At 40.2% G+C, this 17266-nt stretch overlaps 1 protein-coding gene across 2 annotated transcripts; it reads left to right on the top strand.

The window, feature by feature from the left end:
- Window positions 1–398: 398 nt before the first annotated feature.
- On the top strand, window positions 399–13130 carry LOC124280538 (solute carrier family 26 member 6-like). Of its 2 annotated transcripts, XM_046716486.1 has the most exons (19): window positions 399–476; window positions 594–944; window positions 2153–2263; window positions 3546–3763; window positions 4013–4177; window positions 4538–4699; window positions 5252–5334; window positions 6140–6287; window positions 6846–6959; window positions 7335–7412; window positions 7508–7603; window positions 8710–8816; window positions 8968–9037; window positions 10257–10427; window positions 11742–11915; window positions 12327–12381; window positions 12575–12696; window positions 12822–12917; window positions 13018–13130. In XM_046716486.1, exons 1-19 carry the CDS (start codon window positions 467–469, stop codon window positions 13021–13023), a joined length of 2337 nt encoding a protein of 778 aa, XP_046572442.1. In that variant the 5' UTR covers window positions 399–466; the 3' UTR covers window positions 13024–13130. The 2 variants fall into 2 exon arrangements, with proteins under 2 accessions (XP_046572442.1, XP_046572443.1); XM_046716487.1 differs by lacking the exons at window positions 399–476; window positions 594–944 and adding an exon at window positions 1832–1847.
- Window positions 13131–17266: the final 4136 nt, after the last annotated feature.

Consider the following 17266-nt stretch of genomic DNA (forward strand, 5'->3'; position numbering starts at 1 on the left):
AATCCCTGTTTTCTGACAAGCTATAGTTTAACTGCGTGATGTATTCATTGCCCGACATTAAAGTGCTAATCAAGTGAGCTGTATGCGTCACTCCCTAAGCGATTGACAGTCTGTAATCTAGGATTAACTCATCTCTGTGCATAGATTATAGCCTCGTTAGTCGGGGAAACAAATAAATTATTAGCTAACCATCATACTCAAAATCAAGTGGCAAAATGGCGTATGTGGGATGGATAAGTTTAAACGTCCATGACAAATGGCTGTCAATCCAGGTGCTAATTGTGACATCATCAGATGTGATTGACAGCTGTCGCAGTCACGTGACAGCAACCTGCAAATAAGGACAAAACAGGCGAGGCGGTGTTGTTGTCGTCACAATTCCTTCTCCACCTGACAAGGATAGATGTTGTGTTCGAGTACCCCAGTTCTGTTCTAATCGCTATTGTTTTTCCTGCCAATAACAAGCATGCCAAAAGGTACGTCTTTACTTTTCTTTACTGTGGTAGAAAAGTACAACTGATCTTACATTTTCGTTGTAATTCCATATTTTACCGTTGTTCAGTATCTGTAACCGCTTAATCAAATATCCCCAGATGACACATATGCGTGTCTTCCTACCGGCGAGGATGAGGGGCGAGGGGCACGGGATGAAACGGCCCCGTCACTCTTGGAACTCGCCAGAGACAACCCAGGTGCACAATGGCGAGCAAAGGCCAGGAAAAAGAAGTCAGTGGGATCTATGAGAAGAAATGGCATCTTGAAACGTTCTTTTTTAAAACTTAAGGATACCTGTTCCGTCTGCAAGTGCTCCAAGTCCTCCTGTTACAACTTTCTCCACTATATCTTCCCCTTCGTCCGACTACTGAAGGGATACAGCGGCCTGTACGACTTTCCCTGTGATATCATTGCGGGGCTTACTGTCGGGATAATGCACATTCCACAAGGTACGTCCTGTCAACAATAAGGTTCATGTACGTGCATTTGTATGTTCTACGCTTTCATGTGTCTCATTGATATCTCGAGCTCGGTTAGTCCACATGATAGGGGTTATGTAGGACATCACCAAAGAAACATTAAAACTACCCCTTCCTTTCACTGCTACAAAACAAGCGTATTTTAAAACGACTCTTTAAGCAGCAGAAACATTTGCGATAATAATTAAGAATACTCTACTGTTGTTATTTTCCACTAAAGTAGTGACTACGCTATCAAGTGCCACAGCCATCTGGTCATGACTGAGGCGTCAGGTATCAGACATTTAGTAGTTTTGTACAGACTGAGTAGTGGGTGCTACCGGTATGGTAGAACAGCATTTCCCTTTTGTCATCACTGATATTCAGACTTTTTATAATTGCTCTTCTGTGTTATACGTACAATTGAATATGTTTTAGCTACTTTCTAGCCTGGACGTTTTATAATTAGACAAGATGAACAGAGGTGATCGCATTTCGAAATCGTGTTGAAAAAGAAGCATTTATTTTATTTACTTAAACTGATCCGTTTTTCTCACTGTGTGTTAAGTCACTTTCTTTTCTGCTCTGTCGTAATATTTTTGGGAGAATGTCATACTACTCACAAAGGAATATTCCAGCCGGCAAGATGTCTGATAATCCTTCAACAAATGACGCATAGCCACAATCACGAACAATCCTGATGACGAGCGACGATGTATCGTGCAACAAACAATTTCAAGTGTCAAAATGATGTATTAGTACTATGGCTAGCGCACTCGGAAAACATGCCTCGAGGGTGTTTCACCTTCTTATGGGAGTGAGGTTAAAACACGTTGACAAATCGGTTAAAAGAAAGAGCTGTTAATAACGAACCGAAGTGGGCCATGCTCAGAAGTATGCATACGTTAAATAAGTTATACCATTCCACGTCGAAACATTAAAGCATAGTTCTTTTCATCATCGTTTCAGCTCTGAACGTAATTTGATATTTTAAATATATGCTTGTATACATGTTTAAGCTTCGCCATTTCATAATACTGTTTTGATGTAGTAAGGACCAAAGATGCTTTACGCGAAGATATTTTGGTTCTCAAATATTGTTTTGGGAGGTTTGTAATCGTCTCAGTTGACCTGCCTTGCACCTCATAACGTGTGTGTTCCAATGTGCCCTATGACGTGTCTGTTATATCTCCAACCAGGTATGGCGTATGCCCTGCTGACGCAGCTACCCCCGGTGTACGGTCTCTACACCTCCTTCTACCCGGTCATCATCTACTTCTTGTTTGGTTCTTCCAAACACATATCTGTTGGTGAGTAAACCAAATACCCTGCACTCAACGACAGCCACGGTCGGGAAGGTACAGGAGGCCAATATGGCCACATGGTTTGGGACGGGGAGGGGAGGGTATCGAGTGAGAGATTCTCAAATCGTATCAAAGGTTATCAATAATTCACTCACTGGATACCAGACAATGTCGAAAATATATCAGACCTATTTCTTACAGAGTCTTCTGTGTTAACTGATATGTCTATGTGATGGGGGTTTATAAATAATTCAGGAATCCTGGTGGCAAAACAAGACTGGAGCTGTTCATATTCCAGCTTTTCCAAATGTTAAATGTAGCTTCAATAGCTACCCACTAATACAAGTTATTTTGCCTCTAAAATGTACCCTGAATGATTTGGTGTTCGCTAACATAAGGAGGTGGGTATAACAAGATCGAAACACCTGATGGCCGACCCCCAAGTAATGCAGTTGAATTGCATTGCCATGCAATTAATACCTCATAATAATTCTATTGATAAGTGATTACAGGTCAACCATATCAATTTGTTTTAGAAAGATTGATGCTCCATGTATTTTGATGTTAAGATATACAGTGAAAGCACGATAAGTAAATCATGTGGGGACTTGAAAAACATCACTACATCAATGGCTTTCCAGATGATTCATAATTGACTCGAACGTCAAACCTACTCATCTACCTCAAGTTCTGTGTGTGGCATTGTGTATTTCAAAGTTCTCTGTTGTTTCACAAATGTGCATTTATACGAGACAAAGGAACTAGTAAAATACTAGTCACTGGGCTTTATCTCATGCCTGAAATTACTTGTTCTACTGAGGACATGCCTATATTTTCTGTTTATGCGCGACATTCTGTGGCCTAAAACACTTGGACCCATCTCTGGATTGCTCAGTCACGTTTCCCGATTGATTGAGGATCAACATTATCCACACGGTTTATAGCTAATCCTAAAGCATTGCCGAAGTTTAATCATCTCTTCTCCAGAGCACTCCTTTGATGTTTATTTACCCTTTACAAAAATCTCATTAGAAAGATGAACAAAGTGCCAGGTGATCGTGTATGAGGGATTAACCGTGCTATTGTCTGGTTGTTATTGATTTGTTGTGATGGCTTTGTCATTAATGCGTTTACAACAGCACTGACACCTACTCTACTTATCAAGCTGACTTATTGTCTTCTTAAAGGGGTCGATATTAGAAATACAAAAAAATAAATATGGAAATAAGGAAAGTAGTAGAAATCTTTTTCCACTTATGTTTCAACAACAACTAACTACTTCCAACAGGGACATTTGCCGTGGTCAGTCTGATGGTTGGAGCCGTGGTGGACCGGGGTTACGTCAGGTTTCGTCGAGATGAACTGCTGCATCCCAACAACAACATGTCGCTCATCCTCATGGAAGCCAATGTGACGTCACCGGTATACCAAAAGCACATGGAGGACCTGGAGGAGATCAAAGTGGCGTACGCCATGTCCGTCACATTTGCTGTGGGAATAATGCAGGTACACTGTCATATTTGATCTGTATATGAGTGACAGTTAACGATTGTGTTTCTGTCTGACATTGAATGTTGCTAGGGAACAGAAGTCCACGTGACACCTAACCAACATCACTATCACAGGCTACTGTAATCACTGCACGGCATTAGGCGGGTTGGGAGCAGGCCGGTACTGGATCGGTTTTGAGCCAGGTTATCAATCATTAATTCAAATACCATTATCCTCTTGTTGATACGTAATTCTCCTTCCCAGGTCCTTCTCGGCGTGCTCCGGCTTGGCTTCTTAACGACGTTTTTGTCTGACCCCCTCATCAGCGGCTTCACCACAGGCACTGCCATCCACGTGTTCTCCAGCCAGATTCAGTCTGCATTCGGCGTCACCATTGGCCGATACAACGGACCATTTAAGCTCATTTACGTTAGTGAACCACTTATAACACAAGACGTAATTTAACTGCTACCACGAATCCATTTGTCACCCTTCCACCGAGTTAGTTAGTATTATTACTTTAAGCAACACATATGATATGTTCTCAGATATGTGTTTGTTATATTAATTGATACCCTGATCTAGTTGTCAAAACGTTCGTTTCTGTGAGAAGGTCATTTCTGTGATAGGGCGGGATATTGCTGACATATTGCTCACAGAGATGCAAAACTATTCCCTCACTCTTTGGGAAAAAAATCAGGGCTGTGAGTCTAAAAAAAGGTTATTTGTGGACCAACCAACTCTGTATCATTCACCTTACTCATTAAATGTTGTTTTCTTTGTCACCAGGCATACCGCGATTTCTTTGCCAACATCGATCAAATTAACTTTGAGACGATGACAGCTACTATCGTAGCTGTCTTAGCTATTATCTTCATCAAGGAGGGCATCAATAACAACAAGTCATGTCGGCCGAGGATGAAGGTTCCAATACCCATCGAGTTATTGGTGGTGAGCAGGCTTTCCGAAATTTGAGTCCGTGAATGTCGTGAGACGGCATCTGAATACGTTTCAACTCTTCCACTCTGAAACCAGCGTTTCGAATGTCGTAAAATGGCATAAATCACGGATTGTTTTAACTCTCTTTTACGCCTATTTAAAACCAGCGTCCCGTTAAGGTATAAGACAGCCTTATGACCGATTTAGACAGTGACACTGGTCACTTTCTGAACGAGCAGTTCGATTGTCGTAAAACAAAATCTCCACGTTTTTCTACTCCTTTACTGACCTACATCAATGTATGTTGTTTGACAAACTTACAATCCATAGTTTTGCCATCTATCCGTTTGTAACCAGCGTAAATGAATGTCGTAATACAACCAGTACCACGAATATTTTTACGCATCTCCCCTTTTGTAACCAACATCCCCGGATAGAACTACATTAAACTAGATCTAGACCGCAAAGAGCATACCCACTATCCTCTTTTTCATTTGAGCTGTTATTGAACTGAAAGATATGTTAGCAATATAATGTATTTAATGTGTTCGTTTATCTTTGCAGATCATAGGCGGTACGCTATTATCCTACTATCTCAATCTCAATTCGGAGTTTAACGTGGAGGTGGTCGGCGAACTTCCACGAGGGTAGGCTGCATTTATCTGTACAATGTTTTTAAAACACTATAACATCCATTTTAATGTGCAATTCTGCAAGGAATGTGTAAACGCTTAGCCAACCGTGACACTTCACTCGAATGGTCCTTTGTCAGTGCCACTTGGCTTCCTATCAAACATTGAACATGTGTCAGTGCCACTTGACTTCCTATCAAACATTGCCCTTTTTTCAGTACCATTTGGCCTTCTATCAAACAGTGTCCTTTTTGGTACCATTTGGTGTCCTATCAAACGTTGCCCATTTGTCAATGCCACTTGACTTTCTATCAAACTTTGCCCATTTGTCAGTACCATTTGGCGTCTTATCAATTATTGCCCATTTGTCAGTACCATTGGGTGTCCTATCAAATGTTGCCCATTTGTCAATGCCACTTGGCTTTCTATCAAACTTTGCCCATTTGTCAGTACCATTTGGCGTCCTATCAAACATTGCCCATTTGTCAGTACCATTGGGTGTCCTATCAAACGTTGCCCATTTGTCAGTACCATTTGGCGTCCTATCAAACATTGCCCTTTTGTCTACCACTTGGTTCCTTATAAAACATTCCACTTTTGTCAGTTCCACTTGGCACCCAATCATGCATCGCCCTGGTGTTAGTGCCACTTGGCTTCCTAAAGTACACCGTTCAGATGCTATTAACTCTTGGTTACCCGTCATATATCGTGCTTGTATCTCGTCATGCATCCTCCTTGTGTTAATATCACCTTGGTTACTTTGTCCTTGTATATGTAACACTTGGATTCCTATCTGACGGTTGTTATTTTCTCATCCCAGGTTGCCCAAACCAGACGTAACCAAACTGAGGTTTTTCCCGGAGCTAATCGGCGAGGCTTTTGCAATCTGTTTCACAGCTTTTGCAATTTCTTTTTCAATGGCTAAAATATTGGCTGATAAACATTTCTACGAAATAAACCCAAACCAGGTTTGTAATTGCAAATATGAACCCTTGTGCAATGTTTCTTCAGTCATTATGCATGTGTTGTAGGAAAGTCCTTTTCCGTTTCGGCAGTAATTCCCAGGTCAACTCCCCGACAGAATATCTTCTTCACAACATTGTGTACCGAAAATTATATTCCTGACGACCATACCCAGTTGGTTACAAATATTTTTGACGACACATGCACCATACTCAGTTGATTACAAAAATTCGTGACGACACATACACCATACCCAGTTGGTTACAAATATTCTTGACGACACGTGCACCATACTCAGTTGGTTACAAATATTCTTGACGACACTTGCACTATACTCAGTTGGTTACAAATATTCTTGACGACATATGCACCATACCCAGTTGGTTACAGATATTCTTGACGACACATGCACCATACTCAGTTGGTTACAAAATTCTTGACGACACATGCACCATACCCAGTTGGTTACAAATATGCTTGACGACATATGCATCTGACCCAAACTAATATACCGTGACTGGTTGGCTTGATATATTCTTACTAACTGTTTCTACCTGTTTCAGGAACTGGTGGCACATGGAATGTGTAACATACTTGGGCCTATCTGCTCCGCATTCTGCAGCTCTGCTTCATTGTCCCGGAGTATGGTGCAGGAGAACGTGGGTGGGAAGACACAGGTAGAACAAAACACTTGTCCATCACAAAAAGGACGGATTACGAAAGCTACGTTGTCTCACGTGACATGCTTGTTGGCCGCCGTCATGAACAAGTTTAAATATTGATTGCCACTGCTTCTTATCTACTTCTCTCTCTCATTTTGTTACTTGATGGTCAATGCTATGTCTTTCGGATTGCTAGAATACATGTACGTTCATTCCATCCTTCAATATATCTTTCAATTTGCAACATTGTGTAGCCACTGGAGAATTTAACATATACTTAACATGACATTACTCATGAACTGGATATTTGTCTCACGTTTATGCTGTCATTTTGATATTTGTCTCATGTTTGTTTTTGCTGTCATTTCGATCTTTGGTCTCTGTTTTCAGATTTCAAGCTTAATATCCGGCGGCCTCGTCATCATAGTTCTTCTTTCTATGGGGCCTCTCTTTAAGGCATTGCCTAACGTAAGTAGACTGTTCTTGCATGTATTGTCGAGTTGATTACGCGCAAGGTCTTCAGAATAATCTGCTTCACCTACCCCCATATTTTCTCATTTCAGTGTATTTTGGCAGCCATAATTCTGGTGTCCCTGAAAGGATTGTTCACACAGATCATTGAGGCCAGAAGACTTTGGAAAGTGTCCAAAATAGATTTCGTACGTACAGAACATATGCCTCCGAAAACAATAAGGGATCTAAATTAGATTGTAATTATCTTTGAGGTGTACATGTAAAATGCAGTGGCATTGCACCAGAACACAACATCTAATCATTATGAAACATCACATCAGCTTCCGTCTTCAGGGGATATGACACATACTAAAGCACCTGAGCTGAGCACTCATTTAAAATGCACCAAGTATAGAAAGGGCGACGTCGATAGCCAAAGGTATCGGAATGTTTTGCAAAGTCAAAAAGTGTCATTTTCTTAATATCGGACATGTACTGTCAAACAGGTGGGTTTCCAATGGCACCTGGGCGTGTGAGAATTGAAAACGACACTTATACCATATTCTGTCATTACATTAATTGCACTTTGCAAAAATTCGAAACTGCTCCTTTCATCAATATAGAAAGGCGATTTTCAAACGTCTACTGTTAAAAAGCGACTATGCGACCGCCTGAACGCACGGCACGTTAAGGGCAATGGCGCTACAGTTGAATCAAGGTTTCAATCAATGCCACAAAACGGTGTGATCTGACTTAAGGAGCGGTATGCCAAGGCCCTAAGTTTAGACTATGGTCTGTATGTGGGCGGTAATGTCGTGGTATAGGTCGGAATCACGCATGACAGAGTAACTTTTGTAGTTATTGTGAATGAACATTGACTAGCCACGAAATGTCGATTTCCAACCGGACACACTCAGTCCCTGAGCATCTTCACAATAGGTCATCTGATGGATGTTCTCGGATGTGTTCACCACAGAGGCAACAATCGGCCACATGACGCGGCTAAGGGAAGCGGGCAATATCAGGGGCAATATCAGGGGCAATACACACGTTACTCACCAGTATCAAGGTTTCGTGAATACATCGCCCAATATGGGAGACAAACCAGTTATTGTTTTGCACACCCGAAATTAATTTTACATAAATGTTTGTCACTATGCCCGTCATTTTGTCTGTCCCTTATATTTTTGTCGGTATTATATTTTGACAAAGTCAGATTTGCGAGTGGAAAACATTGTAGACTTTACCGTGCTGCAGTGACACATTAACATGAAAGACATCCGACAAACATTTCTTTGTTTGGTGATTGTAGACGGTGTGGCTAGTTGTGTTTGTCGCCACGGTGTTGTTGGACGTTGACCTTGGACTGCTTGTTGGGCTAGTTTACAACCTCGTCCCTGTGCTGCTTAGAACACAAAGGTAAGTGCACAATTTCCTACGAAACATAACGTGAATGAAAAATAATAAATATTGAAAACTGATGTGAAAAAATCATGTGAAATTTCTTCCGAAATTAGTTGTGTACAATGTACAGGGTTAGTTGAGCATGAATCTGATTCTGGTGCTGCAGGGCCTATTCCTGTCTCCTGGGAAACCTGGCTGGAACCGAGGCCTACATGGACAAGAAGGTCTACCCAGGTGTAAGTATATGTACAATAAACGTGATGATCTTGACAACTGCTGCTGGTTGTTTTAGGTGTAAAGTCTTTGACCTTGCATTACCAAATGAATGAATTAATTATTTTAACAGTACTTAACAGTGACGGAACTCATAATTTTCCTTGTCAATAGAACAATTTTATAAAACCATGTGTCGACAGCGGGATTCGAACCCTGCGAAGCCCGCACCGATGACAAACATATACTCCAGACAAAAAGAAACGCAAATCAAGATGTTGGTTGCAGTATTTAGAGACATTTATTTTGAAAAAGAAAAATGCGACAAGGAACAAATTTTACAAGAAGGATCATACAGTGGTCAAGATCGATGGATGCCGTAGAGGATGCAGTTGTGGTTCGTAGGTGACGTAACCTGATGTTCGGGTCCAGCCCCCTGGTCACTCGTGGTCTCCCTGATCTGGGAAGGTCACGTGTTGGTCCTTGATTTTGATACGGGTTCCACGGTCTCGTTATGGTGCTGGGCGACACATTCAACACTCTGACTACTGCAGAACGTGATTCACCAGCTTCCAATCTACCGATAGCGTTGTTCCTCTCTGTTGTGGTTTGCTTCAGCAACAGTTGCCAGTCAGTTGATAACCTCGCGCTTTTATTGCTAATGCAATGATGTTTCACGTGCAGTTCATGGATGTGTTTGGGTGATTTTGCATGTTCTTGTCTCTGAACAATTCTGAAGGAAATTTCCTTCTCATCGGAAATGGCATTTTATACCTGTAACACCACGTCTCCAAAAACTAAACAAAAATATCGAATATCATGTAGAATTCTATTTTAGTATACGTTTTTATCCGTTTTGCGTTTCTAGTTTTGGGTAGTATATTTCACGTGCATAAATAACACTGGCGACTGACACAGTGGTCTCACAGTTCAGCACTGATTTCAGGCAATCTTCTTAAATACAATGTTGTTCAAACATTTTAGGTGCTAAGGATCTTTCAATGTTGGCGATGGTTTCAACAGGTTAGAGCACCCGGGGCGTATGCGTCTTATCTTTTACAGTAGTTCGAGTTCTCGGCGCTCCGCGATCAAATAACTCGACCGTGTGCTCTAATGGATACACAAGTAAAGTGCAATGGATGTATCTATGGTGCAATTCATTTAGATATACGTATTATATGACTAGGTGCAACATGTAAAAACATGATACAGATTAGGGATAAATGATGAATCTATTATCAGGCTAAAGAAATACCAGGTATAAAGATCTTCCGATTCGAAGCACCACTGTATTTCGCCAACATGGAACACTTCCGCCGCCAACTGATCAAGGAAACCGGTCTGGACCCTCAAGAGTTGAAGAGGAAGAAGGACAGGTTGAAAGAGGCCGATGTCATTCTCCGACACCACCAGGTACACTCACGTCTCTGTACCACTGAAACCACACGCTACACTCTTTACATTAACAGTGAAATCATCAGGTACACAACAAGTTACACCATCAGGTACACACTGTACACTACAAGTTACAACATCGGGTACACACTATACACTACACGTTACAGCATCAGGTACACACTGTACACTACAAGTGACAGCATCAGGTACACGGTATACACTACAAGTGACAGCATCAGGTACACGGTATACACTACAAGTGACAGCATCAGGTACACACTGTACACTACAAGTGACACCATCAGGTACACACTACACTACAAGTGACAGCATCAGGTATACACTGTACACTACAAGTGACAGCATCAGGTACACACTGTACACTACAAGTTACACCATCAGGTACACACTATACACTACAAGTGACACCATCAGGTACACACTGTACACTACAAGTGACACCATCAGGTACACACTACACTACAAGTGACACCATCAGGTACACACTGTACACTACAAGTGACACCATCAGGTACACACTGTACACTACAAGTGACACCATCAGGTACACACTACACTACAAGTGACACCATCAGGTACACACTGTACACTACAAGTGACACCATCAGGTACACACTACACTACAAGTGACAGCATCAGGTATACACTGTACACTACAAGTGACACCATCAGGTACACACTGTACACTACAAGTTACACCATCAGGTACACACTATACACTACAAGTGACACCATCAGGTACACACTGTACACTACAAGTGACACCATCAGGTACACACTACACTACAAGTGACACCATCAGGTATACACTGTACACTACAAGTTACACCATCAGGTACACACTGTACACTACAAGTTACAACGTCGGGTACACACTATACACTACAAGTGACACCATCAGGTACACACTGTACACTACAAGTGACACCATCAGGTACACACTGTACACTACAAGTGACACCATCAGGTACACACTATACACTACAAGTGACACCATCAGGTACACACTGTACACTACAAGTGACAGCATCAGGTACACACTGTACACTACAAGTGACACCATCAGGTACACACTATACTCTACAAGTGACACCATCAGGTACACACTATACACTACAAGTGACACCATCGGGTACACACTATACACCTTGCTGTCAGGTCAATGGACTATGAAAAGTTTTGTCATGACATCAGTTGTCATGTTACACATGCATTTTTCACTCCATATCTGAGATTACTTGATTTTCGAATAATTTCCGATATCTTCGCCGTAATAATCTTAAAGACCTCCAATTCATTATATTACAGGTATGTTTGGACGCTCAAAAGAGTTGGCCGGATGTACCATGTACAGGGTTGGGTCACGAGCAGACTACATCTTACATGGCCAAAGAAGAACTGAAAGAGGAGATTCACGCCATCATCATTGACGGCTCCACCATACAGTACATCGACTCCGTCACTGTGAAGGTTTTGTTTGAGGTAATCCGTGAAACCATGTCCAATACATATCTATACATACATTCCATAATTTCGAAACACTTGATATAATATTTCATTTTCAATTAAGAGATAATGTACAGTGTTTTGAAACAGTCCATCGGCAAAGTGTTGATGATAATCAAAATATCTGAAATATTTTCGAAGTTGAATATTTTCATTGATAGTATTGAGTCGTATTTCTTCTGTGACACCTGCTCCGAACAGTATGCATGTAAACATATGTAGTAAAATTAGATGTTTTCATTGGCTATCCGTTATCGATACGCATTCACCATGCATCGGCCTATAAGTGCTCACAATATGACCCTTTGAAGACGAAAAATCAACACATTCGGTTGTGATGACATGCCATCATCATCATATATACCAGTTTATAATGACTGATTTCAGATTGTCCAGTCCTACAAAGACGTAGACATAGACATCTATCTCGGAGAATGTAAAGGTACGTCCCTGAAAACATGATACCTGAACAACAGAGAGACTTGCCATTTATTGTTTGCAAATACTGTAGTTTTATCAATGATACGAATATGCTAACATGAATGTTCACTTCTTTGAGTGGCATTTTAGAAGTTAGGAAGTACAATATTGACAAACATTATGGCTAATAACATGTACAATGTTTCTAAATCCAGATACTGTTCGGTCGATGTTGGAGATGTCCGGTTTCTACACGAACATCCACCGCCGCCATGTTTGTGCAACAATACATCACGCCGTCATGTGTGCCCAGAAGTCAAAATCAGTTTCAGTGGATGTGAGTATACTCTCCAACTGACCCTTCCGGTCAGTGCATGACATATACAGTTTACTGGAGGACGTCGCTGCGATTGGAAAACACACGCACGCCAATTTAAGTGACGCCGTGTGTGTATGTTTCAGACCCTGGGTAGCTACGGCAGTGACTACATGCTAGCAGAGGGCGACTTCGTCCAGGTAGACCTCCCTGATGACGATGTGGCCAGTCATGATATTACTGTAAGTAGAGGAGATTGTAACAGAGCGCACATCAACTTCGTTAATTCATAACACTGACTGAAATGACAGAGACACTGATGGTTACTCTTTCCTCTTTCAGCTATGATGACTCGCGTGTTCCAGGAGCTGGCCAGTGAGGAAGTGCTATACTTATTACAACCTATCTGGTTTCTGTATATACTGTAATCTGAATAAACCAATTTTTTTATCCAAGTAGTTTTTATGTCTTGTTTTAAACCGGACATGTTTAAAGCATCCCAGAGGTTGAAAATGGAGCGTCAGGCAGAATGTTGTATCATCTAATTTGGTTCAGTGTCATATGTTACTGGTGACGTTTTATTAACGTGAATTATTTGTTTTACGTAATGGTGGTTTGTTACAAAAATTCAAATTTAAAAAATGTGTCTTGGTCTTCTTGGTCAACGGTATTTACAGAATTCAACATGCTCTCGTCATGGGTTCATACCGAGGGAGAGTGACGGAAGTGCGATAGCTGTAGGGGCGTCAAAATTGATAGCATTCCGAGAAAGATCTTCGGACAACTGTGTGACGGCAATAACTCCTGTATACTCAGAACACCTATGTCTGATAATTGATAATTGGGATGTACGTGTATCAATATCTGTGATCAATACCATCTTGGGTGTAACAACCTTTTCCATGCTTGATTGCATACAATATCTCCAGACAGCTGAAGTGCTTTTGTGTTCAACCTTTGGACTGTGAGCTCATCCATAATGCTCGGCCGAACGTTCGCCTGACGCGCCTATGTACAGGTGATGATGTGGTGTGGGGTATATAAGGGCGTGTGTAGCGACCAAAACTGGGACACGACTAGGACTCGGATAACTACCATGGATAATTATACGTGTTGCTTTGAACTATGTGTTTAATCGACAGCTGAACGATACAACTAATTTACAGTAAAAAAACATGTATTAATGCAGCAAATTGGGTCACAAACATCTTAATACGGAAAATTGTTTACAGTTACAAAGCTAATTACAACGCCAAGAATCAGAATTATTTGAGAAACACAAAAGCTGAGTGTTTTAACTTTTACATTAATGTGAAAGATTCTATGATATTATTAAGTGATGTAGAAACAGATTTCATTTTAGATTGTCCGTTTCAAAAAGCATTGGATTACATAATGTTTGCATTTAAGAATAACACAGTTAATGAAAACAACACATCGTACACCATAAAATGTTTGCTTGACTGGGAATTGCCGCACGATATAAACAAGTAAATAATTGACCACTACACAAATAATTACGAAAACACGAACTAAATCATATTTCGCACATCGATCGCTTGAGTGTAAGCGTTAACCGGGAGCAGTACCGCAGTAAGGGACCGTGATGATTTTTATAGAGAAGCATGTACAATGTGAATGGGGAAAAAACAACCCCACCCCCCGCCCCCAAACAAAAAAAATAAAAAAATAATGTATAAAGTTAGTGAGACACACACACACACCCTGCTTGTCATATTAAACATTATGGGGAGAGGGGGGTCAATGATTTTGTATATGTACAAAATTGATGAGCCCCTACCTCACCAGAAGAAAATGAGTAACCATAGAAATTGTTTTCATGGCACCAATCAACCATTTTGCAAATCATTGAAGGAGTCATTGACAAGTACACAACACAAAACGAAATGACAAACTGAAACCTAGGATCCATGCTTACAATAAGCTTAGATATTTAAACCAAATTTGATCCCACATCATAGTTTTCTGTTGATCCATGAATTGATCCTCAGCAAAGTGTGAATAGTATATATATGCACAGTGCACATAAATACTTTTTTCCTGGTGTGACATTTAACGCTTATTTTGTGTATTTGCTGATTTAAAATTTCATCATATTTGTCAGATAATTCATTTTCGTATATTTGTATATATGCAATATTGTGCATGCATATTATGTTACATCCAATATTAGTAAAATTAAAACTGTCACCATATTTTCAAATGACTCATATTCGTATATTTGCGGGTGCTATATGCAATTAACAAAATGTGATAAACTTTACTGTTTACCAGCAAGTGCTGGCATACTTACATTTCTACTATAGACTATAGCTTGAATCCCCATTGTTGCAAGGATTAGTACGGTCCAGTAATTTTAATCCCTAAACAATACGTGCAGGCAAAAGGAGAACACCCCCATTAATGAGTATCTTGGGCAAAGTATTTACTTACAATAGACTATCAAACTGGGCAGATATGCGTGATAAGATTCCTGAATCCCAGGCAGGATTTAGAAGGGATATTCTACCACGGATCATATATTTACTCTGTATGCACTAGTCCAAAAATCACTATCAAAAAGAAAACATAAGTTGTACATAGCATTTGTAGATTTTAAAAAAACATTCGATTCGGTCCGTCGTTTTAAATTATGGCAGTGTTTACGCAAGGCAGGTTGGGAACTAGTCAAATGGGCCGAAGTACAAAAGGGCCGATGGAAAAAGTCAAAAGGGCCGAGGTGAAAGTCAAATGGGCCGTGACAATAAGTCGAAAGGGCCTTATTCCTAGTCATATGGGCCGAACAGAAAAAAAGATTAGAAAGGTCTAACATTATTTATTGACACATATAGCATTGAAACATAATATCATCATAACATTAATAAAATGGTAATGGCATGATAATAGCCAAGTATGTAGCCAAGTTTTCATGTAATGGCAATACATATAGTTCATAATTTACTGAATTAACACAACTTCACATAATTAACAAAAATTATATAATGGTAATGTACACAAGTTCATTCGTTCATAATTTACACAAGTTCATTCTTTGGCCTGATATCCGGCAATGGATGCAGTAAAGACGAGCTTTACATTTATCAAATGTATGTTTATTTCTGCCGCATTTAGTGCAATGTTGCTTTTCTGTACAAGTTTTTTTGAGTATGGTCATATTGGAGACACTTCGCAAATGGTATATTTGTTGGCAGAAATAATTTTAGTTTGTGTTTTGTTGTTATTAGCTGTTTGGACGAGGGAATCAAGTTGTTGTTGTGTTATTGTATGGTCTAGTTGTATAACCCCTTTTATTTGTTGAGTCCAGTTAGGTGTTACAACTTTAACTGGAATATTGATTTTGTTTATTGCTTTGTAGTTTGGTTCATAAGCTTTTTGTGTGAACTGGATGAGATGTCCATGTCAATTGAACTGAGTTCATTAGTTTAGACACTGAGTCGAGATACTTTACAATAAAAACGTTAAAGGTCACATGCAACCAAAAAATCAAACATAATTAAAACACAATTATCACTTATTCATGACATATAATATACATTGCTGGTTATGAAAAAACATATGCGTACAATCGCAAATCAAAAGTGCAATATTGTGTACTTGGGTACAATGCATTTTGTTTATGGTGTATAGCCTGATTGGTGTTAAGTTCAAATTGCATGTGGTCAGTGATAGCAGCTGTGTATTGAATATTGTCATTAGCAGACAGGCAGGCAGACACACAGGTGTCAATAAAACAAGACATTGAGCATTGTCTGTGACAACGACATATCTATATCACAGTTAGAAATTCTGTCAACGCTAAATAATGACATTGCTTTTAAGTATCGAACTGAGAAAGTGACTCGGTAAGAAGAACGTGTGGTGAAATAGACAAATGCAATTATATAAACAGTTAATTTACTGTCATAACATATAAAAAGCTCGCGCCTGTGAGATATCAACAAAACATTAGAAAAATAGCTCACACCAAAGCATTCACCGAGTATTCACTGGAAAACCCGCTACCAAGCTGCTCGAACCTATTTCACTGCGCACGTGCTATGAGCGCAGCCCAGCTGTTGAAACCAGTTTTCTCCCGAAAAGTCGGGGGGAAAATTAGTGAGTGAGTGAGTGAGTGAGTGTGTTTAGTTTTACGCCGCTTTTAGCAATATTCCAGCAATATCACGGCGGGGGACACACAGAAATGGGCTCCACACATTGTGCCCATGTGGGGAATCGAACCCGGGTCTTCGGCGTGGCGAGCGAACGCTTTAACCACCGGGCTACCCCACCGCCCCGGAAAATTAGTGAATTGTTTGAACTCCGATTTCGCGCGGTTTTTTTCATCGCGTTATTTTTCAACTTTATAAGTTGAATTTGCATTTTTGACGATTTGTTTCGGTAAGTCCATACCGAAAGGTATCAGAATCTGCAAAGTTGTGTTTTACGTTGCACGTGACCTTTAAGACTCCCATGTTTTAATTAGATTTGGATTAAAAACTTACAACAACAAAAACATTTGAGTCTTATGTTCAAATTCCATTTAAAATAACAATAACAACAACTAAACACTATTTTACTATGTAATTTATTA

This window comes from Haliotis rubra, unplaced genomic scaffold, assembly GCF_003918875.1.
Source record: "Haliotis rubra isolate DU_JTF1 unplaced genomic scaffold, ASM391887v1 Scf27, whole genome shotgun sequence".
NCBI lineage: Eukaryota > Metazoa > Mollusca > Gastropoda > Lepetellida > Haliotidae > Haliotis > Haliotis rubra.